The sequence below is a fragment of the Stigmatopora argus genome, chromosome 16, assembly GCF_051989625.1.
Source record: "Stigmatopora argus isolate UIUO_Sarg chromosome 16, RoL_Sarg_1.0, whole genome shotgun sequence".
In the NCBI taxonomy this organism is placed as follows: Eukaryota; Metazoa; Chordata; class Actinopteri; order Syngnathiformes; family Syngnathidae; genus Stigmatopora; species Stigmatopora argus.
In genome coordinates, this window is record NC_135402.1 from 9,741,727 (window position 1) to 9,769,065 (window position 27,339).

General features: G+C 41.4%; 2 protein-coding genes across 5 annotated transcripts; one reads left to right on the forward strand and one right to left on the reverse strand.

Moving 5' to 3' along the window:
• Window positions 1-83: 83 nt before the first annotated feature.
• On the forward strand, window positions 84-3,513 carry LOC144091331 (uncharacterized). Its single transcript, XM_077623565.1, has 5 exons — window positions 84-103; window positions 1,207-1,301; window positions 1,383-1,482; window positions 2,495-2,616; window positions 2,680-3,513. Exons 1-5 carry the CDS (start codon window positions 84-86, stop codon window positions 2,796-2,798), a joined length of 456 nt encoding a protein of 151 aa, XP_077479691.1. The 3' UTR covers window positions 2,799-3,513.
• sec16a (SEC16 homolog A, endoplasmic reticulum export factor) lies at window positions 3,043-27,339 on the reverse strand. Of its 4 annotated transcripts, XM_077622417.1 has the most exons (31): window positions 27,213-27,339; window positions 23,518-25,750; window positions 22,405-22,977; window positions 22,123-22,274; window positions 21,933-22,021; window positions 21,723-21,846; window positions 21,437-21,638; window positions 20,147-20,330; window positions 19,933-20,075; window positions 19,795-19,856; window positions 19,471-19,609; window positions 17,400-17,642; window positions 17,217-17,314; window positions 16,557-16,638; window positions 16,340-16,457; window positions 16,157-16,268; window positions 15,964-16,069; window positions 15,741-15,881; window positions 15,461-15,574; window positions 15,181-15,382; window positions 14,703-15,106; window positions 14,334-14,381; window positions 13,678-13,842; window positions 13,445-13,531; window positions 13,318-13,374; window positions 13,120-13,240; window positions 10,742-10,888; window positions 7,701-7,780; window positions 4,695-4,766; window positions 4,391-4,450; window positions 3,043-3,902 (listed from the first exon to the last, which is right to left on the reverse strand). In XM_077622417.1, exons 2-31 carry the CDS (start codon window positions 25,681-25,683, stop codon window positions 3,852-3,854), a joined length of 6,342 nt encoding a protein of 2,113 aa, XP_077478543.1. In that variant the 5' UTR covers window positions 25,684-25,750; window positions 27,213-27,339; the 3' UTR covers window positions 3,043-3,851. The 4 variants fall into 4 exon arrangements, with proteins under 4 accessions (XP_077478543.1, XP_077478540.1, XP_077478541.1 ...); XM_077622414.1 differs by having other exon boundaries at window positions 22,405-25,750; XM_077622415.1 differs by lacking the exon at window positions 4,391-4,450 and having other exon boundaries at window positions 22,405-25,750.

The following is a 27,339-nucleotide window of genomic DNA, read 5'->3' on the forward strand; positions in this document are numbered from 1 at the left end:
ATGACAACGTGAATTTGATTTCATGTGTTGCCACTTATCATACTGAAAAGAAGTAAATACATTTTGGAGATTAACGTCATGTAATGTTAAAGCGGGTGGCTCGGTGAACAAATGATCCTCACAGTCCTCGGGTCGAGGGTTTGATCCCAGCTCGGTCATCACTGTATGGAGTTTGCATCTTGTGTGGGTTTTATCTGGGTACTCTGGTTTCCTCCCACATCCTAAAACCATGTATGTTAGGCTGATTGTACACTCTAAATTGCCCCTAGGTACGAGTGTGAGCGTGAACAGTTGTCCGTCTCCTTGTGCCCTGTGATTGGCTGGGCACCAATTCAGGGTGTGTGTGTCACGCCTCCGGACTGGTCCAAGGAAAAACAATCAATGTAGTCCAAGAATTTAAATCCCTAGGAGTCACTCTTGACTCTAAACTTGTCTTCAAACGAGAGATAAAAAAGACTCCAAATAAAATTAAATTCAGTTTGTCCAATTTGAGGTTCTCTAGAAACAAGCTAACAAAATTATATTTTGACAAAAGGATCATCACGCTTGACTAACTGCCTAACAAGTTGGTCATCGGCTTGCAAAATAACACTAAAACCAATTGAAACCATTTATAAGCACGCTCTGAAAGTATTGGACAGAAAGCCAAAAACGCACCACCACTGTCAGATATTAAAAGACAAACGCCTGAACTGGAACAATACTGTTAAATATGCAGATGCCACTTTGGTTTACAAAAACACAAAGTTCCTCCCCCAATCCAAGATTTTGTACAAAAAAATTCCAAAACATCAACAAAGGCTGGCTCTAGAGGTGACTGAAAATTAAAATGTGTCTTCATTGAGGGTGCGCCTTATAATGCGGTGCGCCTTATAGTCGTGAAAATCTGGTATATATAAATATATATATACATGTTCATTAACATGACTAAATATGTTCATTAATATGTGCTGTCCCTTATTAAATAAATAGAACTCTAACTCAAAATTGAAGTGTAATAAGAAAAATATCCCCTTAGCAACATATTATTTCCTTTTATCTTGTGTGCACCTTTTGACTACGATAGGTCACACTTTGAGAAAAAAATTCTATATTTGGGGTGCAGATAAGTCTACATAAACTGTATACATCCCGATTATCAATAATACTAATAATAATTTTGAACTTTCTTATCCACACACCTAATTAACACTTCTTCGTTTGCAGCGAAGACGACGGCTCCGTGTCTTCTGATTCTTTAGGCGAGCAACTTTTCAACCTGATCGACGTTTACAACACTGGATACTCGCAGAAAATCACAGGTTAGTCAACCGCGTGACCACATGGACGTACATAAGCATTTTTTTCCGACTTGTAATGGAAATGTGGTTGAATTTCATAAGGTATGTTACTGGAGCAGGACAAGGATGCCGTGTTAAAACTTCTGGCAGATCCCAAACAGCTTGAAGAGCAGCTGACAAAAGCACTCAAAACCTTGCAACAGTAAGTGACTTTGGCCTTATCCACATGTAACAGGGTTTAAAATTTTGCTCCATCCATCAAGACAAAAAAAAAATCTACGCCCACATCACCTTGTTTGTGGGGAAAAATATAATCCTCACCCAACTGGATAAATGCTCTGCATATTACACGAGCTTTCCATTAGGTTTGCTTCCCCGAAGTTTAGCGGTTAAGGGAAGCGGCATGTATTTTGCCCGGGTTCGAGTGCCTCTGCCTGATTTTTTTTCCCCCCTTTCAAACAAAGTTGACCATGATTGGATATGCACTGAGCAGGCCATTTTTGTTTTGATTCTTGCATATAATGAGAAGCTTATTTTGTAACCGCGTTATTCTGCTCTCATCATGCAAGTAACATTTATTTTCCACCATGGCTATTGAAGTAGTTTTAAATAAAAAATAAAATAAAAATCTGTGATAGATTGCGATGTTACGTTTCACCATTCTCATATCGATGCTAAATCCTTCTGAAAATCTGATATTTAGTGTATTTTTGGTGGAAATAAACAATAGGTGGCTACACTTCCACTTCCATTCACTAGTTGAATTGAATTGAATGCTTTTATTGTCATTATACAAGTATAATGAGATTTAAAGCTTCACCACAAAGTGCCCAAATAACAACAACAAACAGATAAATAAATAATCAATAAATAATAACAAGAACTAATAATCAATAAATAATAACAAGAACTAATAAATATTCAATAAATAAGTTTCCCAGCTCCAAGTCCCATATCAAATTTTACATCATACATTTATTGAATAAACACTAATGTTTTGACCTGGCTTTTTTTTTTTTTAAATAACTTTCTTATTGAGTGCTATCCATCCTTTGTTTTTTTTCTTATTTAGTCCTCTACACCATGAAGAGGCCACACTTAACTCTGTCATTGTTGGAAAGTCTTGACTACACACAGTTGTTTCTATTTAAGGGAAAAATTATTCCCACCTGGGATTTGAACCCTAACTGCCAACAGCCATTTCCAATTCGCAGGCGGCGTCTAGACGAGACGGACGTCAGCGACACGTCAGACGGCGAAGACGCCGAGGCCTTGGGGGAGACGCTGTTCTTGCGGGTGGAGGAACTGGACCCGCTTCGTGCGCGTGAAATCACCGGTAAGCCACACTAGGCTAAAATACACCCGTGCTTTTTGCTAATTGGCGGGTGTTTGCGCGCAGGGATGCTATTGGAGATGGACGCAGGCGTCCTCCGTGAGCTGCTTCGCGAGCACAACCTGTTGGAGACCGCCGTTCACAAAGCGCAAACGGCACTCAGTGGTTCAGATTTCGGCAAATGAGAGACGTTCTAGACAATTGAGTCCAAAGTTGACAAATGTCAATAGCAACTAATGAGTTAACTCACTTCTGAAAACATCCTAGATGTTTAAAATTCAATTGGAACTTTTTTTAATGATAAAATTGGGGAATAGGGCCCTTAATATTTATTGTAATTAACATTTCGCCTGCCATTTTGAACTGGCCCTCTCAAACTGTTTTGCGACTGTTTTAAATCATTTAATCAACACAAACATATCAAAATGCTCAGCTCAAAAATACCTTTATTAAGTATTTGCCTTTATTTCTTCTATATTACACCAATTTTCTGAAACAAAAGGGGATCTTGTCAAATCAAGTCTACAAAACAATAACGGAATTAAATAGCTGATGATTTCATTCGTTAAAAATCAGGTTAGTAAATCACAGTGTTATACTCAAAAGTACAACTTGCTCTCGTTTCACAATGGATTTGTAGCAGAGGCCAGAACAAACATTGCATTGGTGACATTAGCGCTAAATGCTTTTTTTAATCACACACAAAAATTAGTTCCTCAAACACATCTTTATGTCTAAAGCTCATAAATACAATCCATCTGATATACAAACATTTGGGGTTTTTCTTTTTTTTGCATGTTACGAATGCTTTGCCGCTCGCCCATTAAAGGATATTTGGACAGAAAAGTTGGGTCGTTTGATTGACAGGAGGGTATGTAAATAAATATGTGGAAACATGCAGCACCCTCGCATCTGGTTCCTTTTGGAGTTTTTGTCTCAAAAACATCCAGAACATCATGATGCGATAGTTTTTTTGCCCTCCTTCTTTAAGTCCTTTCTTTCAACTGCTGCACATTTAAGACGGGATAAAATTCAAGAGGCTTCTTGTGCTAAACCATAGAGCCGAGGAGTTTTTCATTCCTACCCTAAACGAAGCCTGCGTTCCGCTTCAAACAAAAACACCAGGCATGTTTAAAAATCAGACTTCAGAGTGGGTGAGCCGTTGATTTGACATTCCGGGCGGATCCGTCGCCTCGTAGCCGAAGTTGTCGTCCTTTCGGGATGACACCCGTGTTGGGTTACAAAAAGGCGGCGCCCCCTACAGGTGGGTTTCTCAGACCTGGATGATTCTGTAACGACAAGTAACGCCAGCTCTTATTTTTTGCAAAATATTCTCCTGGCAGATCGATTCGAACCAATGATAGACGTCCAATACGTTTGAACTGGGAGGTCTGAAATATGAAATATAAATGAATTCACTCCTCAGCCCTCCGAGTTCAAACAGATTGGATGTATGCGATTGACAAAATACATTAAATCCACGACAGATAAAAAGAGCCACACAATTAAAACGCTCAACACAAGCCACGTTTCACATTGTTTAGTAACCATGCCAACTACAATACTGACAGTTAATTGCAACATGCCGATGAAGTTAATTAACCTCAATGACTAAAAATTCCAACACGGTCGATTTTAAACGCTGGAGACGGTAGGCGTGGGATGGAAGCGTGGTGGTAGTGATGCAACAAGCGGGGGGCGACGACTGGGGTTGGTGAGTTTGGGGCCATGGGGGGGAGGGGTGCTTGATTGCACCCCTTGTAAAATAACAAAGTACCTGGTTTAAATGCTGACTCACTTCACGTGATAAAGAACTCATTGAGCTAGACCGTGAGAGCTGAGGAAAGCGAGAAAGGGGGAAAAAAACGAGAAAAATCACAAGGCTTTATTAATCAATCGTCTCCCATGCATCGGTTTAAAGTTGCCGCCGAGCGTTGGACGTGGAGACGACTGTCAAAAAGAAGACACCATGAGCAATTGGATTAAAATGAGCAGATGACTTAAACACGTGCTATTATGTTGGGGAACACAATGAGTTATTGGGTGTGGAGCATCCCGCTATGGGGCCAGCTTAGTCTCACCTCTCCGGATTGAGAGCCGTCCAGGGCAGGTGGGCCTTGCGGGACGGGTGGTAACAAGGTCGGGTTGAACATCTGAAAGGTTAAGTGTAAATCAGTTTGTTTTTCTAGCTTTTTCTGTAATGTAACAAATTCAATTTACTCTAAGTTGGAGGTGAGGTGGAGGAGGGAGACATGCAAAAGGGACTGGATAGGTGCTCTTGAGAACTGGAATTGGTGACTGTTATTTATTTATTTATTTATATATATATATATATATATATATATATATATATATATATATATATATATATATATATATATAGATATAGATATATATATATAGATATATATACACACACATATATATACATATGTGTGTATATATACATATATATGTGTGTATATGTATGTATGTGTATGTGTGTGTATGTATGTGTGTATATGTGTGTATATATATGTGTGTATATGTGTGTATATATATGTGTGTATATGTGTGTGTATATGTGTGTGTGTGTGTATATATGTGTGTGTATATATGTGTGTGTATATATGTGTGTGTATATGTGTGTGTGTATATGTGTATATATGTATATATTGGATTGGATAACTTTATTCATCCCATATTCGGGAAATGTTGTCACACATGTTGTCATATATGTATATATATGTATATATATATATATATATATATATATATATATATATATATATATATATATATATATATATATGTATATGTATATATATATATATATATATATATATATATATAGATAGATAGATAGATATATATACACACACATATATATACATATGTGTGTATATATACATATATATGTGTGTATATGTATGTATGTGTATGTGTGTGTATGTATGTGTGTATATGTGTGTGTATATGTGTGTGTGTGTGTATATATGTGTGTGTATATATGTGTGTGTATATATGTGTGTGTATATGTGTGTGTGTATATGTGTATATATGTATATATTGGATTGGATAACTTTATTCATCCCATATTCGGGAAATGTTGTCACACATGTTGTCATATATGTATATATGTATATATATATGTATATATATATGTATATGTATATGTATATGTATATGTATATGTATATGTATATGTATATGTATATGTATATGTATATGTATATGTATATGTATATGTATATGTATATGTATATGTATATGTATATGTATATGTATATGTATATGTATATGTATATGTATATGTATATGTATATGTATATGTATATGTATATGTATATGTATATGTATATGTATATGTATATGTATATGTATATGTATATGTATATGTATATGTATATGTATATGTATATGTATATGTATATGTATATGTATATGTATATGTATATGTATATGTATATGTATATGTATAGTCAACACTTTCCAATAATGTCAAGGTAAAGTGTTGCCACTTCATGGTGTAGTGGTTCTGTTACCAGCCTACCATGTGGGCAGACAGGGTTCAAATCCCAGTTGGTAGTCATTTTTGCCTTAAATAAAAACAACCGTGTGTCATCAAGACTTTCCAAAAATAGCAAAGTTAAGTGTGGCCACTTCATGGTGTAGAGGTTTGTTCAACTGACTGCCGTGTGTGCAGGCAGGGTTCGAATCTCGGTGGATGATGAACCATTTTGCCATTAAAAAAGACTAAGTCCTTCAGTCTTTCCTTAAATAAAAGCACCAAATGACCATGTATAGGCGGGCCGCCTCGTGGTGTAGTGGGTTAGTCACCTGCCTGCGACCTGGGTGTCGAGGGTTCACGTCCCGGTGTCGCCAGTCAACGACTGCATGGTGTCGGCAGTCGGCCGAAGGCCGACTGCCGAACACCACCAGGACCCCCCTCCCCCAACTGTCAAGCCGAAGGCTGACCGGAACATAATTGTTTTGCTGAAAAAAATGACTAAGTCTTTATTTTAATGAAAAAAGGATCATCCATTTACTGAACTACATAGTGTAGTGATCAGTCAAACGAGAGCGGGATTCGAACCCCAGCCTCCCACATGGCAGTCAGGTGAACGAACCTCTACGCCACTTGGGCCACACTTAATTTGTCATTATTGGAAGGTCTTGACTACAAATATATAGAAACAACTAAGGGAAAATGTTTCCCAACTGGGATTCGAACCACAGCCTCCCACATGGCAGTCAGGTGAACGAACCTCTACGCCACTTGGGCCACACTTAATTTGTCATTATTGGAAGGTCTTGACTACAAATATATAGAAACAACTAAGGGAAAATGTTTCCCGACCAGGATTCGAACCCCAGCTGCCCACATGGGAGACAGGTGAGTTAACCTCTACACCACGAATTGGCCACACTTTGTTTTGTTATTATTAGAAGGTCTTGACTACAAATATATAGAAATAATGGCTGAAATGTGATTGGTTAAATGCTTCAATATGAAAACACACATCTGGAAGCAGTGCAACCAGCGGGAAAGCAATGAAAGGAAAGGAAGTTAACAGACAATTTGGAATTATTTCATAAGTATTGATGGACAATATATAATATATGATTCAGATATTTCTTAGGCCAGCAGAGAAGGCCTTGAAAGGCCCTGACAGCACACCACTGGTTTATAATGACTAGTATGAAAGATTGTGGAATGTTTGCAATGTAAAGTGCTGCTCTACTTACAAAAATATCCAATTTACATAACAATTTCTGGGATCAATTAACTTTCATAAAGAGGGGTACTAGTACTATACTTTTGTAAAAATAGTTTTTCAAACAGATTTACAAAATGTAACAAACTTGATAACAAATACAGCATTTTGTCCACAAGTACATTTTCAAGTAGATTTTTCCACCTGTACTTTGACCTGAATAAAATTTCATCAATGTAAGAGTACTTTAGAGTATTTTTCCAGTGAGTGTATTTTTGATCAAAACTGTTTTTGTTCAACCAATCAAGAAAGTTTTTACTAATAAATAGAAAAACTTTTGTGGCACCTCCAGGTTCATCAAGTAAGATAGAAAAAAATGAAATCACATGCCTGTGGAACAGAACTGTTTGGTGAGGTTTGATTGTGATTTCCTCCTTCACTGCCTTCCATTGGTTGCTGATCATTGGGAGCTATGGCAGAAGAGTCAACCAATAATCATGGTAATCATTCACTCCTTCACTGTTTTGTACCTGCAGGATTCAAATTTAACTGCCATTGTCATTTGATGACCCAACATTCCAATAATACTTAAAACATGGAGTTTCTGAGAAAATGTAACTGTCCAATGCTACCTTGAGTACTGTACATATTTGCAATTATGTAGAATATTGAAAATAGAACTACTAAAGCCATTGATAATAGTGATCGACCGATAATGATTATTATGCAGTGTGTTCCAAAATGTTTGACCCCATTTCATAGGCCAATCATTTTCACAATTATCAAATTTTCACAGCTTGTGTAGAAACTTCGTTTTTGCGTGTAACGTTTGGTATTTCTTTCTTTTTCGGGTTAAGAAATGCCATTCACTTCCAAAGAAAAGGCATTTTGCGTGTTTAGAGTATGCTCGGACTCAGTCACCCAAGACAGTGCAGCGTGCCTTCTTCACAAATTTGGCAAAGAAAGCTCCAACTACAAAACAAATTAGGACTCGACACCAAAAAAATAAAAAAATAAAATTAAAAAGAAAAATGGGCTGGAAAGTGTCTGGGTTTCCACACTTCCTCTTTTAGCAAGTCTCATGTCCTAGTTGGGCTTATGGCATACTACACTGAAATTTTGCCTGATCTTGGACACTAAGCAGAGGTGGGCCTGGTTAACACTTGGATGGGGGATTGCCTGGGAATACCAGGTGCTGTAAGATCTTATGTTAAAGCAGGGTTTCTCAAACATTAAAGTGAGATTGACACCCCTGGTGTAGAGCATTTGTAGGCTTTATTTAATATTCGGTTGGGATTTCTTTATCCTTCACTTGAAACATTTTCCATGAGGTTACACAGAGAACAATATAAACTGATGTAAAGTTGAATATCTAACCCACCTGTGTCAAAGTGGCGGCCCGGGGGCCAAATCTGGCCCGCCACACCATTTTGTGTGGCCCGGGAAAGTAAATCATGAGTGCCGACTTTCTGTTTTAGGATCAAATTAAAATGAAGAGTATAGATGTATATTACATTTCCTGATTTTTCTCCTTTAAAATCAATAATTGTAATTTTTTAATAAATGTTTCTGTGTTTTTAGTTCAAAAATCATTTTGTAAAATCTAAAAATATATAAAAAAGCTAATATAAACATTGTTCTAGATCTATAAAAAACTAAATATTCAGGGCTTTTAATCCATTTATTAAAAAAAATCTAAATATTATATCTAAAATGGTCCAGCCCACATGAAATCGAGTTGACGTTAATGCGGCCCACGAACCAACCCGAGTCTGACACCCCTGATCTAAACAGATCCTATGGAGTTGACTGGTAAATCATAACCCTCGTAACCTCACACCTCTGGCCGCGTGGGTTCAAATCCCGGTCCTGTGTGGAGTTTGCCCTGCAACCGGCTGGCTAAGAATTTTGGCTGTTGGATGATTGGCGTGTCCCCACCACCTCTGGTGTGAGGTTCCAAGGGTTATGATTTACCAGTTAGGCCACGGGTCCCCTGTAGAATAAATGTAAATTAGAGATCCCACTGCTTCTCACAGGCCTCGTAACATCTTAGCTTAGAGCACCTGGTATTCCCAGGCGGTCAGTCTCCCACCCAAGTACTAACCAGGCCCAACCCTGCTTAACTTCCTGCATTTTCAGGATAGTATGTCATAAGCCCAACTAGGACATGAGATCTGAGATTTTGAATAGCACCTATAATTTTAGCAAAAGCAAACTTAATAGGATCTGTTTAGATATTAAACTTTACATCAGTTTATCTTGTTCTCTGTGTAACCTCATGGAAAATGTTTCAAGTTAAGAATAAAGAAATCCCAACCGAATATTAAATACAGCCTACACCAGGGGTCTCAGTCTCACTTTAGTGTTTGGGACCCCTCCTCTAACATAAGAGCTTACAGCACCTATACAGTATTCCCAGGCAGTCTCCCATCCAAGTACTAAGTACATTTTCAGTGTAGTATGCCATAAGCCCAACTAGGACATATCTGATATTTTGAGTAGCACCTATAATGTTAGCAAAAGCAAACTTTGATGTGTTTAGTGCACATTTGTCATTGAGTTTGGCCCACAAATACAAAATTAGTGAAGAAGGCATGCTGCACTGTTTTGGTTGATGGATTCCGAGCATACTCTAACACGCAATATGCCCTTTCTTTTGAAATGAATGGAATTTCTTAACCTGAAAAGAAAGAAATAACAAAGGTTACACGCAAAAACATGACGTTTGTACTGTGCTATGAAAATTTGACAATTGGGAAAATGATTGGCCTACAAAATGGGGTCAAACATTTTGGAACACCCTGTACTTAAAAGGAGGCTAATAACCGATACATGAAGCCAATATTAATTTTCAGTAAAAGTATAAAAAATAATAATAATGCAAGCCCTGAACTTCATAGATCTTTATTAAATCACATCGATCCATCCTAAAGAAACGCTCAAGTCAAAATGATCCATTCTACTCATGTAGTTATTAAATATATTTAGGATTCTTACAAATTATGTTGATATATGTTATTGAATGTACAATTCAACTTTATTTGTATAGTGGCAAGGCAACAGAGGGTTAAAATTGCTTTGGTGCTGGTGTGTCTCTGTTTATCACCATTAAAGTGCGCCACAAATTGAAGAATAGCAGTCGCAACAACATCAATGCCCTCAACTATATTAAAGCCGGAGAGACAGAGGTCAAGCGCGGATGTAACTAAGCTGAAATAACCCAGTTTTAAATTGATTTCTTCATATCACCCAGTCAGATAAAAAAAAAAGCCGATACACGTCAAATTGCTAAATATCGGCCCGATGTATCAGTCGATCACTATTTGATATTGACCATTTACAAACTGCTGATGAATATAAAACAGAAAAACATTTTTTTTCAAGAATTTCAAAGCCAGAGTGTCCCTTATTTATGCATTGTGTTTACACACCTGAACTGGGCACAAATAAGTTGGTGGGCATGGACATGGGCGCGAGAGGAGCAAATAGCTCCATTGGAGGAGCGGGGGGGCCCATCCCAGCTGGTTTGCCGCCGCCACCGCCGGGGTTCAGCACATCCACGTATCTGCTCTTCAAACCTCAAGAGGAAGGATGGACTTATTTTGTTTCATATTTTAGTCCAGAAATGTTATCTTGAATCTTGTGTACAACATTTTTGTCTTTTCTTATTCAATTGAGATGTACAGCTTTAACACAGACAAGAACTACTTTCCTATTTAGGCAAGGCGTTAAAGCGGGGGTGTCAAACTCAGTTTGGTTCAAAGGCCACATTCATCCAGACTAGATCTCGTTTGTTTTGGGTTAAAAAAAAAAAGTCACCTTACTGGCACTAGATGTCCAAACCAGTTTGACTGGGAGGTCTGTATAAACGATGGAGCCCCCAGTCAAAATGGATTGGACGTCTACCACCGTCAATGGCACTGAAAGATGAGCATACACAGATAATAAGTGAATTGGACATCTATCTTTGTCAATGGGAGGCGATGAGTAATTATGCCCCCATTACTTCCTGTACATTTTGAATCACTTGTTGGGAGATTCCAAGCTTCATTTTTAATGGTCACTTTCTGTTGATTTTAGGGGATTTTCAGGTCACACCCTGTTAGATTTGAGGCATTTGAGGGTTCCTTAATAACGCATTGATGGCGCAGTCTTGACTGCATGGGGCCATAAAATGAATGTGACTGCAGAAAGGAAATCGAGCAAAGGGCAGTAGTCTTCCCTCGATTATCGCGAAATCACTTCTTAGCAATTTTTTCCTGCTATTAATTATTTGAAAAAATATATACATATTTTCTATTTTATTTTTAAAATTCATAAAAATGTTCCGCTTGCTACCAGGACTCAGCATTGAAGAAAAAAAAGGTAGTTATAATAAGGGTGACCTTACTAGATCAACCGTGATATTCGAGGGATTACTGTAATGCACGCTCGCTCACACAACTGAATAAATTCTGGTTTTACAGTGCCCGTGTGGAAAAAATAAAATAATTAGATTTCTTATTTACTACAGTAAAGGTGTTTTTATGTTTTATGTATAGTGTTGTTATTTATTTATTTTCAAATATCGATTCTGCAATATTACATTGTACGATCCTTGTATCGATTGAAACTGTGAATCTTTACGGAGTGTTTTAGTGGAAATAAACTATAGGTGGCTTTATTTCTACTCGGGTCCACTAGCCGACAGCAGTTAGCTGTTGTGCCTGAATAATCACCTTAAAGTGTAGTATCGAGATTAGTCGGGATCAAAGCGTTACATGAATCGTATTTCCAGCTATGAGGCAATACACACAGCTAAAAAGTGCCTGTCCGCTGGATTGTAGATTTAACACCCCTGCTTTAGAGTCTTTTTTGGACTTTGGCAAACACAACCCCAAGTTCAATGACATTGGTATGTTGCGTTATAGAAATGAAAACAGAATACAACATACCGTATTTTCACGACTATAAGGTGCACATAAGTCTTAAATTTTCTCAAAAATAGACAGGGCGCCTTATAATCCAGTGCGCTTTATATATGGACCAATACTAAAATTGTTATCACGATAAAATAAAATAAATCAGTCGATAGGGTACACCATCCTCTACAGCTCTCACAACTACGGCAAGCAGCCCCCGACTCTACTATTTTCCCCGTAGAAAAAGTACTGTGCAGTTACTGCTGGGATATATAGTTCTTTTGTCAATACACCCAATGGTTTGTGCCCTGGCCATCGACATCAACACAACTTTACGAAGCATGGAAGACAGCGTTGGAATAGTTACGCTAGCTACTAGCTAGCTACTATTTGTGAATGGATTGTGGCCACCTGGACGAATGTATAAAACTCAGCGTTTTCGATGACTCATTTGGACAATTGTTCAATTCGGACACAGAAAATGAGGACTTTGATGGATTTGTGGGTGATGATGACGTGAGTACATTGTAAAATGGCTAAATAAAGTACAACCGAACTCAGTTTTACTTCCGTTGCCTTTGTAAAAATGTGTTTTTAGCGTGTGGGTGTAGTGTGTATGTTTAAGATGGTGTATGTTTTGCCATGCCTGGCTGCGTCTATAAAAACGGTGCGTCCTTTGTGTGTGTAAAATACAGAAATAGCACTCGTTCTGACACTGCGGCTAAAAATACGATGCGCCGTATAGTCGTGAAAATACGGTACCTAATTTCCAATTCATTGTATTCTGTTGTATTGATTGTTTAATACATTTCCCCACCTTAATTGGAATTGGAGATGTAGTTGAGAATAATTTCCACAGAAAAAAAAACAGTCTTGCTAAATTTAGGTTTCTGTAATCTTGGTCTTACCAGCTCTCCGGGAGAACATGTTGACTGGAGGACCGCTGCCTGGGGGTCCAGCAGAATTTGGAGGAATAGGCATGGGAGCCATCATGGGGAACGTAGGCGGAGGCGGTGCTAGGGGTTTACTCTGAACGGGTTAAAAAGCAACATTTGAATATTAATGTAATATCACCACAGCTTATTTAGTAGACATGCTGTCCAAACCTCTTCCTCTGGCTCGTTCAAGTCCACCCATTTCTGCTTCTTTTCGTCCCACACAATCTAAACAGAGACAAAAACGGTTGTCAGGTTTGCACTTAATTTGGGAGTTTGACAAAAGACTGCGGCTTACGGATTTGTTTTTGTCATCCGGCAAGTGAGCCTCATTCTTGCCCTTCCTGTAAAGCCATGTGGTGAGCCAGCCCACACCACCACCACTCTGTTTGCCAGTGATATAAATCAAGAATTATCTCACAAAAAGTATTGAAATATTGAACAGTTTGAGTGCATTTAAAGTTAAAGTCCACTTTATATTTATTGAGAACATTTTCCGTGTAATTGCACCGTATGGGTATATCGAAAGACCTTTTTGGGAGATTCCTTCTTGGCTTTCTTGCCCTCCTCTTGACGGGGCTGCTCAGGAATTGAGGGAGGCGGTGGAGAAGCCTGCTTAGCAGCCGAATTGCTCCTGTCGCGCCCTCCAGAGTGCGTGGACGATTCTGAAGTTGTGCGAGAGCGTCGGCCCGAGGCCTAAAAAAACAAATGGCAGTAAACATGTTAGTCAACACTCTCTAGCTATTAGAATCTGATAAGTGTTGCATATAGTATAGTGCACGTGTCAAAGCGGCGGCCCGCCGCATCATTTTGTGTGGCCCGGGAAAGTAAATCATGAGTGCCGACTTTCTGTTTTAGGATCAAATTAAAATAAAGAGTACAGATGTATATCAAATTTCCTAATTTTTCCCCTTTTAAATCAATAATTGTAATTTTTTAATCCATTTTTTCTGTGTTTTTAGTTCAAAAATCATTTTGTAAAATCTAAAAAATATTTAAAAAGCTAACAAACATTGTTTTAGATCTATAAAAAACTGAATATTCAGGGCTTTTAATTTATTTAAAAAAATCTAATTATATCTAAAGTGGTCCGGCCCGCATGAAGTCAAGTTGACGTTAATGTGGCCCGCGAACCAACCCGAGTTTGACACCCTTAGTATAGTGTGTGTGAACGTAGCCCAACTTACTCGGTGGATTGAAGACTGTGACGTGGTCCTCGATCGCCTGCCGGGCGCCTGCGTTAAAGATTGACTTGTGAGCACCGCACGGTAACGAGGTTGTTTCATATTGTACAGTAATCCCTTGAATATCGCGGCTTCAACTTTCACAGATTTTTTTTCTGGGGGGAAATTTTATTTCTTAATTTTTTTAAGTTCATGAAAATGTGAAAATCCACGCTGAAGCCACTTTTCCACTTGCTACTAGGACTCAGCACTGAAGAAAAAAAAGGGTAGTTATAATAGGGGTGATCCGACTTCGTGGTTTTTCGTTTATCGCGGCCATGTCTGGTCTAAATTAACCATGATATTCAAGGGATTACTGTACCTAACCCTTACCAATTGTGCCATGTGGTCATAGAAATCCATCTGCGGCGTAAGGGGGCTTCTGTGCGGTGATATCGGATGGTTGATCTCCATCTCTGGCGGTGCGCCCACATGACCGGGCGAAGGTGGCATATGCGGGTAGCTGGTTTGAACCGGCGAATGAGGTAGGGGCGCGACAGGTGACGTCTGTCCCATATGAGGGGGTGGAGGCATGGACTGCTGGTGAGCTCCAGGGTACATTTCTGACTGCATGGGCGGTGCCTGGAACTGGGGAGGTGCATAAGCCGGCTCGTGTGAAGGGTAGCCTGGCAAAGGTACGTGACCGCTTGGCCCACTGGGGGGTACCGGGTAGAACTGCGGCACATTGTAGAGGGGTTGAGGAGGGGCCATTCCGTCTTGGAGGATAGAGGAGGGAGCTAACGGACCAGTGAGATTGTATTAAATTGAGTTAGAGTGATAATTAATAAATTCATCACATCGACGCACAAACCTGGAGGCACGAGTTGTATTCCTTGGGGTGCTGGGCCAGGCATTAAGGAGCTCATCAGTGGGTTTTCAGGGCCTGGGCCGTCCAACTCCAGTGGTATGTTGTAAGGTTCACCCGGGCTGGCTTGATCCAGTTCTGAGCTGGGGCTACTGCTGCTAAGTTGCGCAGGGCTTACATGGCCACCGGTGTAGGCTATTCCCCCCATCTGGACAACCCGAGAAGCATGAGCATTTAGAGCTGTGTCCAAGTTGCATTCTAGAAGCCTACTTGTCTTCCTACTCACTCTGATCTGCCCATCTAGATGCCTGAGATGAATCAACCAGTCAGGCTCATTGAACAACTCCTGCTCCGGCTTTTCCTTCAGTTGGGGGTCAAAGAACCGCAGCTTTTCCGACATCTGTTGAAATATTAAAATCGGTACGGTCAAATTTAGACGACATTTATGAGGCCTTTTAAACCATTTGAAGTTTTAATCCAATCCATGCATCCTTACATTCTTGTGTATTTTGAATCTCTTTTTGCCTTTACTGTTCATAAATGTTATCAATAAATAAGGACCTCACCTGAATGACTTGGCTAATGAATACAGGAGAGTAATAGGAGGGCTGCATGAGGACCGTCCTAGAGATGACTTCACAGTATTGGAATGCCTGAGCACTCAGGCCTGCTTCGGCCAATCGGCAGGCATAGATCAACTTGTAGACCTTATAAGAAACATTAAAGTGTGAAAACGGTACAATTCCTTGTTTTAACATTCAAAGTATGCTGAAAAAAATAATAAGATACCTGGAAATTGGGCAGGGGGCGAGGCTGGGAGCCTAGAGACTGAGCATACTCATAGGATTCTGTCCTCTGGATAGCTTCATTAGTCGCAAAGTGGTAGAAGGGTAAACTAAGGTGGGTATACAGACACAGAGTTGACTTTAAAAAAAATTCCATTACAGAGATATGCAAACACATTTAAACAACGGTTCTCCACCTGTTGTTAGAGCCAACCAGAACCATCTTGGTGCTCTTTTTGGGGTAAACGCCTAGATCAGTCTGAGCCATTAAGTAGCAAAAGTGCGCCGCGTCAATCAGCCCCTTTGAAGCTAAGACACAAAAACATATGACTTTTCTGTGCTTTTGGATAGAAATGTCTTCAGCTGCGCTTCTACCTTACCAAGAGTGTCCCCCATGGTGGTAATAGTGCGTGTGTCCAGATCCAGCGTGTGTGTGAGGTTTGACAACATCATGGCTAGGTGAGGACGCCAGTCACCCCATTTTTCCTCTCCACAGCACTACGCAACAACCCAAGTGTCAGGTTTTCAAACAAACAGACAAAGGCATACCCTAATACTATTTTATTCATTTTATATACAAAGAAATAAAAGACTTACAGTAGCTGAAGCAGGCATTCTACCCGACATGAGTTGGTACACTGTCTGGAGAGGGTCATTGATCGGCAAGCTGTTTGCAAACCTGTCAAATAAATAAGTAGAAATGAAAACAAAAAAATATAAGAACTACTAACTAGTATATCTGTGTTAAAAGATGAAACATGAAACATGACATGGATCAGTGCAAATTGTATTCCTCATTTTTCTAATTAAGAAAAAAGTCATTGCAGAATTAAGAGGACTTTTTGCATATTAAACTTTTATATAAAAAAAAATCCACAAGAAAATAATTGAAACATGCAGAGAGTGAGTAAATTTGCATGTCCATTGGGCAAATCTACAAAAGTGAAATAATATAATGCATGAAAATCTAAAACACTACAGATCTGGACTACTCACTAAAATGACATTTTATTTCTAGATTCTAGTGTGTAGAACAGGGGTCACCAACTCTGTTCCAAGGTGTCTCCCTCCTCGAACTCATCTGAATCAAAAGATCAACTTGTCAACAATCACTCCAGATGCCTGACAACAAACTTGATTCTTTGATTCAGGTGTGTTGGAAAAGGGAAATATGGAAAAGAGACTGGACAAGTCCCCTTGAGGGGACAGAGTTGATGATCCCTAATATAGATGGCCTTCAAAAAAGGTCACACTCACCTTGTCATGACACGTGCATGTGTCCTGTTGTCCATCTTACTGGCCAGCAGGAGAGCATGGCCCCACAAACCTGCCTTCATAGCTGCTTCAAGTGCATCCTGATGTGCAGAAAAGGGAAAATGGTTCATTGTTTGCATAAAAACACATGCAAGTAACACAAGAGACTTTTTTTTTTATATTGACCTTTTTGCGACCAAACAACAGCAGCTCCCGAAAGCGCTCCGTCTCTTTTCCGACATTTTCTGGGACCGTCATGAAGGTGTCCGACAACAGGGACAGCGGTCCGGCTCCTGGCTCCTCTTCAGCTCTGGCCAATGGCTCGTTGTTGAAATCGATCAGGTTTGCTTCATTTGGACTCTTTCCTGGTAGCCACACTGAGCGATGCTCCTTCAGCAGCAGATCGGCAATGTCGGTTCCTACCACCGTCTGAGTGTATTGGGGAGAAAATTTGCCTCAGCTATTAAGATATATTAATCAGAAGTCAACCTGATAATCAAATCAAAAGCCTTTATTGTCATCATACACAGCTGCGTATAACGAAATTGGTAGTGCTACTCCAAAAAGTGTTTTCCCAGTAAAAAAAAAAAATAAGTAATATAAAAATATAAAAAGTCACAAAAACTGGAGAGCAAAGATCCACTGCACCTGTGCGCGCCGCCATCTCGGATCTAATGTTACACTTTGTCTAAGTAGTGACAGTGTAAATTCACTTTTTGCTAGTAAAAGTGTATTTTTAATAGGCTGTGCTTGAGGTGGGCAATTTTCTGACATGTTAGATTTTAACAGAGTCATAATAGAAACTGGAGGATCTTGTTAATTCATTTGCTGTCGTCGGCGAGTGATTTCTGATTCATTCTCACTGAGAGCCGAACAGCTACTCCAATCAAAGTGGATGGAGCGTCTTTTGTCATCGATTAAACTCAATCACATTTACAGACATGTTCACTGTTTTGAAAGTGTGTAAGGGGAGGACAACTCGGATGTTCTGTGATCTGAGATAAAAAGTTTTCTACATCTACTCAGGGTGTTCACGAGTCATTTATAAACCTGGCGGGCCACCAGGCTTCTCTAGATCTGAAATTGACAAATTGAATCTCCCACTTAAGTATAGAATTTTCAGCGGAGAATAACTAAACCATATGCTAACAAACGGATGTGTGTTCAAATGGAAGAAAGAAGAGGATTCCTTCCTTTGGATTCTAATAAACCTAAATATTCAACAACAGTTTTTCATCTTACTATTGATTTGTAATAAGGTAGGGATGTCACAATCAGAAATCGGGTCCGATCGCATAATTTCATTCATCTTTTTTAATTTTTTTAATGTAGAGTAATACCTTGAGGTACGAGTTTAATGCGTTCCAGGACTGAGCTCCTATGTCGATTTACTCGTATCTCAAATCAATGTTTCCCATAGAAATGAACTAAATACAAATTAATTCATTCCCACTCTCTGAAAACACACTAAAAAAGCAGGATATTACAATGGAAGTAACATATTTTTATTGGTTCTAATTCACCATCTACTAACAGAGTAACAAATATCTAGTGGTTATGATGTTTAATACTAAAATTACACATTCAGTACAACGCAAAGGAAAGAAAGACATTTGTTGGACGGCAATGCACTCGTAACATAACATACGTAAAAATAAATGTATCTTAAATGAAGGTGGAATGTGGTGTTGAAGGTCGTGACCGGACGTTTGGTTGCCGGACGTGTGGTCTGGCTTTTTCGCAAATTATCGACTCGGTGATGCTATCTCACGCTAACTGTTTATCTTTTATCCATATTAAAAGAAGTCTCTCCATCTTGTCATGACTGCGCAGCTTGGAAATTATAGTTAGTCTTTGGAAGGCTTGATATCCTTAATAGCGTCATTCTGCTTCAGGATGGTGCATATTGTTGAAAAACTCCTCTCGTATTGGCGAGCCAGCTCCGTCACACGTAAACCACTCATGTAATAAAATAACGGAATGCTCCGCCAAGTGCTCGTAGAGATCTTTACATGAGGGAGATGCGGCGAGAAAGATAGTGCGCTGAAATCATAAGCAGCCTATCGTGTCTCGGCCAGTTCACTTGTATGCTCGTATCTCAAGGAAAATATTTGCTCGGAATTTTACTTGTATCTCAAATTCCTTGTATGTCGGGAACTGGTATGTCAAGGTATTACTTACTGTATTGATTTAGATTTTTAGGTATTAACTCGTAAGCTCCCATTGACTGGGAGGCCCTTGCAGTGTAATATCTTACCCCATTTTGTCTACACAGCAGCACAATGAAGTCCCAAAGTAGACGGGCGGAGTCTCTGTCCAAGAGGTTGTTGTCATGGGAGCAAGCAAGTGCTTTGTTTTGGGAGAACTTTATGACATCCACCTTGTGGGTCTCCTCTCTGAGGCAAAGGATGTCAAATATATTGGTGAGGTCGGAGGAAAAAAAAACAGTTTCAAAACAATCACTTCATGAATGATAGAGGACTTCAGAGTTAGATTCCAAAAGAATAAGAACAACAACAACAACTTTAGTGGCACCTTTAAGACGTTCAGACAAAAAAAACTGATTAACCAAAAAACCTACTTCACAAGCGGTCCAGGGAAAGATCGCAGTTCTTCCTGATCCAAAGTGTTCTGTAGCATTGTCTGATAATTACAAATGAATCATTTTTTTATAACAGAAGTAGAATAAAGCCATACATAACATGGGTTTTAAAAGTACCTCCAGGTTGTGAATATCGACAAGAGCAGGCTGTCCGGCTGAAGGAAGATTGGGCAGAACCTGGACGAGATGACCGCCAGGTCCAAAGCGGGCACAACGGTGGGGCATGGTGTACTTCTCTGGGGTGGCTGGACGAGGGGGTGCTACAGGGAGATCCACACACGCATGAGAGATAACAAGTAGTCCTTATCTTTAAAGAGGATGGCATAATTACGCTGTTCAGGGGCGATCCAGGTGCTGTCAGCTGTGTACTCTGAGGGATAGAGGTACTGGCCATAATTCTGGGAGGCGTCAGTTTGGTTTGGGTATTGTCCATAAGAGTAGTCCACGGCCATTGTGGATGATGTGGCATCATAGACCGCTGACACCAAGTCTGGCTGGCTCCTGTATACTTGGCTCTGCAAGTGTAAAAGGACGGCAATCAATTTGGGTTAGGAAAATGAGCCATAAGTCACATGGAGATTCAGAGAGGGAAGCCTTAGGGGGTTTTGGAACAGGCAATACAAACCCTAAACGAAAAGATTTTTAGCAAAAAATTTGTGAAAAGTGAATACAGTGGTATACTTCTACTCGCAAAATAGATTGGTTCCAGAACCAGTTTCGTAACTTGGGTTTTTCATAAATAGCAGTATTTTATATGTAAATTCTCGAATTCGTTCCACGGTCCTAAGAAAAACAGTTATCTAAATCCTTTAAAAATGATCAAAGTGTCCCAATTTTGTATGAAAGAACAATAACCACACAAAAATGAGAAAATCATAAGAAAATGATGTAATAATGTATTAAAGTGAAGAACAAGCATGCAAAAACTATTCGTATGTGTAAGAAGGAAGCTAACAGGCAACAAAGCACACTAACACATGCACATAAACACACATCACATCTAAACAACTTCAAATTATGAATTCAAAACACCTTAGCATTAAATAACTGCTTTTTCCAAAATAATGTATGACCATCTCGTCTTTGAGTACAGAGAGGCCACGCCAAGGATTCGTCGCGTTTAATGCTTCCTTCTGCTTCAATATCGTAGTGATGGTAAGTGGATTACAGACATATTGTCTGAAATATCAGTCATGGATGGATAACTGGGGCCGCTTCTTCATTTACTTCACACCAGTCATTTTAAATGAAGAACAAAATTGCTTTGAAACAGTTATTTACATATCAAAGTGTTTCATGACCTGAAAATGTTGCATTTAAATGTACCACTGTAGTCAGTGTTAAATCTATTCCAGTTTTTAATCTCTTACATGACTGGCAACAGGTCAATAAGTGGGAAGACTAGTCAAGTATACCTTATGTCATGTAGTGGAAAAAAAAATATATTGTTCTACGTCACTGTAATCGATGAACAAAAAAATCTGAGGATATTTTCAAACAGTGGCCACCAGCAAAAGACATCCAATTAACACGTCTATCACCGTCAATTAGAAACTATAATTTAAAAAAAAGACTCTTAGAAACTGTCTCATGACCTTACCATCGCTATAAAAACAGTTACCTGTTGGGACCTGGAGCTGAAGCTGCTTCGTCGGCTATGATGGCTATGAGAGCTATGCACGCTGTGAGCAGACTGTTCGCTGTGTACACTCCGTCGGTCAAAGTCATCGTTGTAAGCATCGCCACCCCGCCGCCGATAGTCGTCGTCAAAACTGCTATCGTAGCCGGGGTAGTAGCGCCATTGGTCATCGTAGCCTTCTTTCCTATGAGAAGGGCGATTTTATTTGACATAGGTATGCCGGTAAAATTGTGGTCAAGTTTTAGCATATTTGTTTTGCAAAATATACCTGTTCGGATACACCTGCTGATTATAGTAGTTGTCTCGGCTTCTATAGTTGTCATCATAAGTGGACCAATAGGACTGATCATAGTATCCTCTGTATCGTGGGTCATAGTGTCCGTAGTTATATCCTAGCCAAGGGAACAATGAGGTTCATGCTTTCAAGCTTTCAAATTTTGCAAGTTTAGTTCTACAAAACACAGACAATTTCTAATACCAGCATAGTCATAGTGCTTGCCGTAATTTGCATAATATTCGTCGTAGGCACTTCGGTTTGCTCTGTGGTAGTCCTCATTATAGCCTTGCCTTAAAAAAGAAGGGAGCAAAATTGAAAACAAAGTGGAAAGCGCATTAAAAGACAATAAATACAGATGGAAATTAGGTCCATACGACACCATTGCACTAACCTGGATGAAGGGCGATCAGAGTACTGACTAGCCCTGGAGCTGGGTCGCTCGGGTTGAGGCTCTCGATACTGATAGTTCGGGTCACGGTAAGCTGGGTGGGGGCCCTCTGGCCTGCCATACCACGGATCACCTCTGTTTCTATAAGGTCCCTCCTAAGATTTAGAAAAATATACACACGTATAATAAGTATATATGTAAACGAAAAAACGTGTGGCTTGCTTTAATTTCGCAGCAAGTCATAATTGTTGAGAACTGCAAAGAAAGCAATATTCTGAATATTACCTGATAATACTGCTGAGCTCGAGGATCGCCAGGTGGGTACTGACCAGAAGGATATGGTGCTCGGCCATCAGGATATTCTCCGTAGTTTCCATAATAGCCTCCGTACATCTGTCCTGGGCCAGAAGGAGGGGGCCCGTAGCCCTGCTGACTGCCAGAGGAGGAAGGTGGTCGAGCTGGCTCTGAGGGAGCTTGCTGGGAAGGAACTGACCCCAGAGAAATGCCTGCAGTAGGGGGACCTTGCATCTGGGCTGGATACAGACCAGAAGAAGGCTGTACTCCGCTTACGGGCAAAGAGGCGTCGCTATGCCCCTGTGCTGGAGCATGCGCCTCCGGTGGTATCCTTGCAGGTTCTGCTTGTGGCCGGATCCCCGCGTTCACTGAAGATGGCAACGAGACCGGTGGGGCAGATGATGACGGAGCTGTGGAAACCAGTGGGGCGGATGCTGATGTGGTTGGCAAGGCGGGTGGAGCGGATGAGGAAGCTGCCGTGGCTTGAGTTGGCGCAGAAGGGCCAGAACTCTGGTCAGGAGCATTCCTGTCTATTCTTAGCCCGTGTTGCGCATCTTTGGTGACCTGCATGTAAAATCCATTACTAGATTGCGAAGACTCATGGAAAGCAGAAGGGTAGCCAGATGATTGAATTTGGCTGTGTGATTGGTGCATAGAAAAATCAAGAAGTTCATAATTTGAGGGCTGATTATGATTGGTGACAGGAGCCGGAGGATTAACCGGCAGAGCTAATTGTGTATCTCTACTCAAAGATTGACCACGAGAGACGGTGGGGCGGACTGGAAGGGGCTGTGCCAAGGCGCTTCCTAGGCTTGATGTTTCGGCACTTTCTCTTGTCAAATTGAGGGGGAGTGGGTTTGAGGCGGGAGCAGGGGCGAGATTCTGATTGAGGGTGAGACCAGATGAATGGGATCCACTGCCTGTCTGTCCGAGTGTTCTTGTAGGGGCAGTACTTAGACTGGGGACTGGAGCAAAGGTACTTGGGGGAATCACATAATTAGAGACAGGTGGTGCAATCAGAACAGGTTGCTGGAGGGATTCGGACACAAGGAGAGACGCATATCCCAGATTGCCTTGAGAGTCCGCATTGTCTGACTCACTCACCTTTGGTGGGTTCTCTAGGTTTTCCGAGTGTTGTTGCGTTCTTTGAGGAGGATGGAGGTCCAGTGGACAATCCTCTGGAGGCTGTATGACATCTACACTGGGCTCCCTTAGCGGAGCAAGAACAGTTGGCGCAGCGGGTGCTAGGACAATGCTGGCAGCCAAGTGGGTGGGATCACCGTGGGCCCATAAAGTCGTGGCGGGGCTCTCACAAGGACGACTGGCGCCCAAGGCACGTGATGAAGGTCGGGAGTGAGCCTGAGCTACTGGGTGCGTCGAGTGAGGTAAACCGATGGGCAGAGGGTGACCTGGCCCGTAAATATTTTCCATATTATCTGGCGGCTGTTCCAGATTGCCTGGCGTGGGGTCCGTGCCACCCTCCGCTACCATGTTAGCTCTATCCACCTCAGCAGGCCGCACCCCAACCCCGTGTAAGCGGACGGGCTCAAATGAGCTGTTAGCACTGGCCTGGAAGATACCCGTTGGTTTCGGGGGGCTAGGTGTTGTGGGCCACATTTGCTCGGAGGGGCTTGCCTGGGCGGCCATATTTCCAGCTGGGGACGAGTCGATCTGTTCGAAGTATCCTCCGGCAGCGGCAACTGGAGGCAAGTTGGCATCCTCTGCTGGCCGCGGGCTTTCCTGCTGGATAAAAGTACCAACTACACCCTGTTGACGACGCCCAGCAGTCCCACTTCCGTGACTCATATTACTGTAATTTGATGATGCACTGGCAGACCTCATTGGTCTGGGAAGAGAATCCGGAGTCTCCAGGTTGGGCCCAGTTTCATAGCTGTCTCCTGCATGGGCTGCAGGTAATCCTGCAGGACTACCGTGACATTCACTGGGTAATACTTCTTGATTTGGAACACACTCCAAATTCTCAACATGGTCGTACTGTGGAGTCCTCCCCTGTGACGCAGCGCTTCCGTCGTTCATATACGGTATATGCGAATTGTCTTGTAAATGGGATCCTTGGTTATCAAAAGGAACGTTCGCTAGACCACAGTGAGCTGGCGTCGAACCTTGCAAATTATTTGGAGGATGTGAGGAATCAGGAATACCGTTCATTACCTTTTTTCGTTCTCCGGCCAAGGTTTCCTCATTTTCTACATCGTCACTGAAAAACATGGACAGTGTACCAGTATCTTGAGCGTATTGGACTGTTGTTGAGGCGGAGCCATGCTGAGGATCCAAGTTAGGTGGATGATGATGAGACATGGAGTCTGGTTGCTGCTGTAAGGGGAGGGGGGCATTCACCATTTGGTGATAGGCTGGGTCCTGTGGTGCTTGAGCGAACCATGTCTCTTGCGGGGCAGAGGTCTGCATGAAGTAGTTCTGAGGTTGGAAATGCGAGTTATGCTGTTGGCTGCTATTTGGTCCACCAGAATTTGAGCCTGGGTTACCCGTGGGGTTTTGGTGTAGAAGAGGATTTTGAGGATGCCCAAAATGCATGGGAGGAGTTGGTGCATTTGAGGGGTGCAACTGAACCTGCGGCGGTGGATTGAAAGGCTGTTGAGGAGGATCGCTCGTCGGCTGAAAGTAGTTCTGAACGGATGGAGGACGGCTTCCGTGATCGGGGGCCCTTTGAGAAGAGGTGGCAGCAGGAGGCACTGGCTGGAAGGGGACAGGTTGAGGAGACTGTGCATGGTATTCCTGATTAAATGTCTGACTTGGTATCGGTTCTGAGGGCACAGATGGTGGTTCCGCGGCCACTGCCAACGTATGCTCCCTTGAATTAAAGTAACCTTGTTCAGAATGCGATGGTGGGTGTTCTGTAGGAAGACCAGGTGTGGTTGAACTGTGGTGACTGAACATGGGCACCCCCGGCAGGGAGGACTGCTGGGGGCCACCCGGAGCAACTGGGATGCCCTCAAGTGTATGCAGTTGTGGGTCTTGAGCTAGGCCTGCCAGAGTGTAGGTGCAAGTGGGAGGAGCTTGTGCTGGCAGAGAGTTGCTCTGGAGTACTGGGGCACCCCCTGCACTCGTAGGAGGGGGGGCTCGGACAAAAGCAAATGGGTCTGTCATGGGTTGGGTAGAGGGCGGGACTAAAGCAGGTGCTGCCGTTGTTCCTGCATGTTTGGGAGGTCTGGTCCTGCGGAACATATTCGTCCCGGAAGGAGGAGGAGGTCCAGAGGCCCCCGGTGGTCCGGTCCGAGGTGGGGGCTGCATGGCAGCAGAGGTGTGAGGATCAAGCTGATCCTGAAGGTCTCACTGATGAAGTCGGAATCAGTCGTAGCTGGATAGAAAAAGAACAGGTGGTTAACTAAAAGGCAAAACGTGGGCAGAACCACACCTATGTTTGTGCAGGAGCCTGTGATGCTTGCAAATTTTACAGTACAACGTGGCATCTGGAAAGTACATCCTGGAGTGGTCGCCTGGTAATCACACAAAACGTTAATTCACCGACGATGACCTAACATGCATGTTTTAGGAATGGAGAAGGAGCTCAGGTACTAGATATTGGCATCCATGGCAGTGAATGAGCTAACTTGGAACACATTATTAATGTAAAAAAATTGAAAAAAAGTGGTCATTGATGAACTATAAGGAAATGTCTAGTTTTTTAGCGTCATATACATCCGCCCCATTGGGCATGTTTTCTTCTGTTTCATGAACACGGACTCATTTACCAGTTCATGTAGTTTGTTTCCAAGCTACTGAAATTAATAAACAATGCGTAAAAACAGCAAACTAAAGTTCAACGAGTTGAGGATTGTTCATTCCATTTGACATTTGATCATACGAACTTGAGTTCATTTCCCCAAAACAAACATACACTAGGTTAACACGTCATCCACTGCCATTGTCGAATAGAAGTCCAATCTATTTTCAATGATCCTTCCAATTTTAAAATGTATTTGAAATCTATTACTACCAAGAGCAGCAAATAAAATTGTATTTGGGTGAATGCTTTCTTACTTGCATGATCCCTGAATTTTAATGATAACCCATCTGCAGTATACAGTGGCCAAATGGCCCTGAGAATATAAATCATTTTCAAATATTGGGGACAAGTCCAGAGTACATCGCTGAATCTATAAGAATAATGGAAATATAGATCTTTTACACATAAATAGATCACATCTTTAACAAATATCCCTCATCTGGTTGACTACCCAAATGAATATGCACTGTTACAGAAACACCATATCAACCCATCATGCGCCACTTGTTGAAAATGTAGCTACTCGATTATTCCTCTAAAATTGATTATTCAAAGCAAAAATTGCAACTTCCTGTAAGAAGTTTTTGTTTTTTCGACGACTATTCGAAGGTAGTTTAAAAAAACCATGTCCTGACAACGTAACAAGCAAAACACTGCGGTCCAAAGTCGCCGGAAAATGTCCGAAATCAGGACACGCGATCGGCCTTTCTCCCGACGGATTTCTTTGCAAATTCACAACCGACGAGGGCTCTCGATCGGTCCACCCCGAGTCGCTTGTCACCTGGCGATTGCATTTTTTCGAAAAATGGTCCACTATCTCCGGCGTGCTAACGTTAGCATTCATCGGAGTCGTTAGCATTACCGCTGGTTAGCCTAACGGCTAACAGACGGGAGGGGGGAAACACTTCAGCTTTTCCGCTTCAAATCCGGGGATTAAACTAAAAAACGGAACCGTGTTGTTGCTTGATAAGTGATGTGAGCGTACGATATTGAGACGGCACAAAATGTGAGTAGAGAAAAGGTAATGTCTTACAAATGCGCAGGACAGCGAGTTTGATACAGCGCCACCATTATCAATGGCCACATCCTACTAGTAGGCTACGTGTACAAGCGGCGTCAACTGCAAAACAGCAACTTCCTCGCGGCCAGCGGAGGGAAAT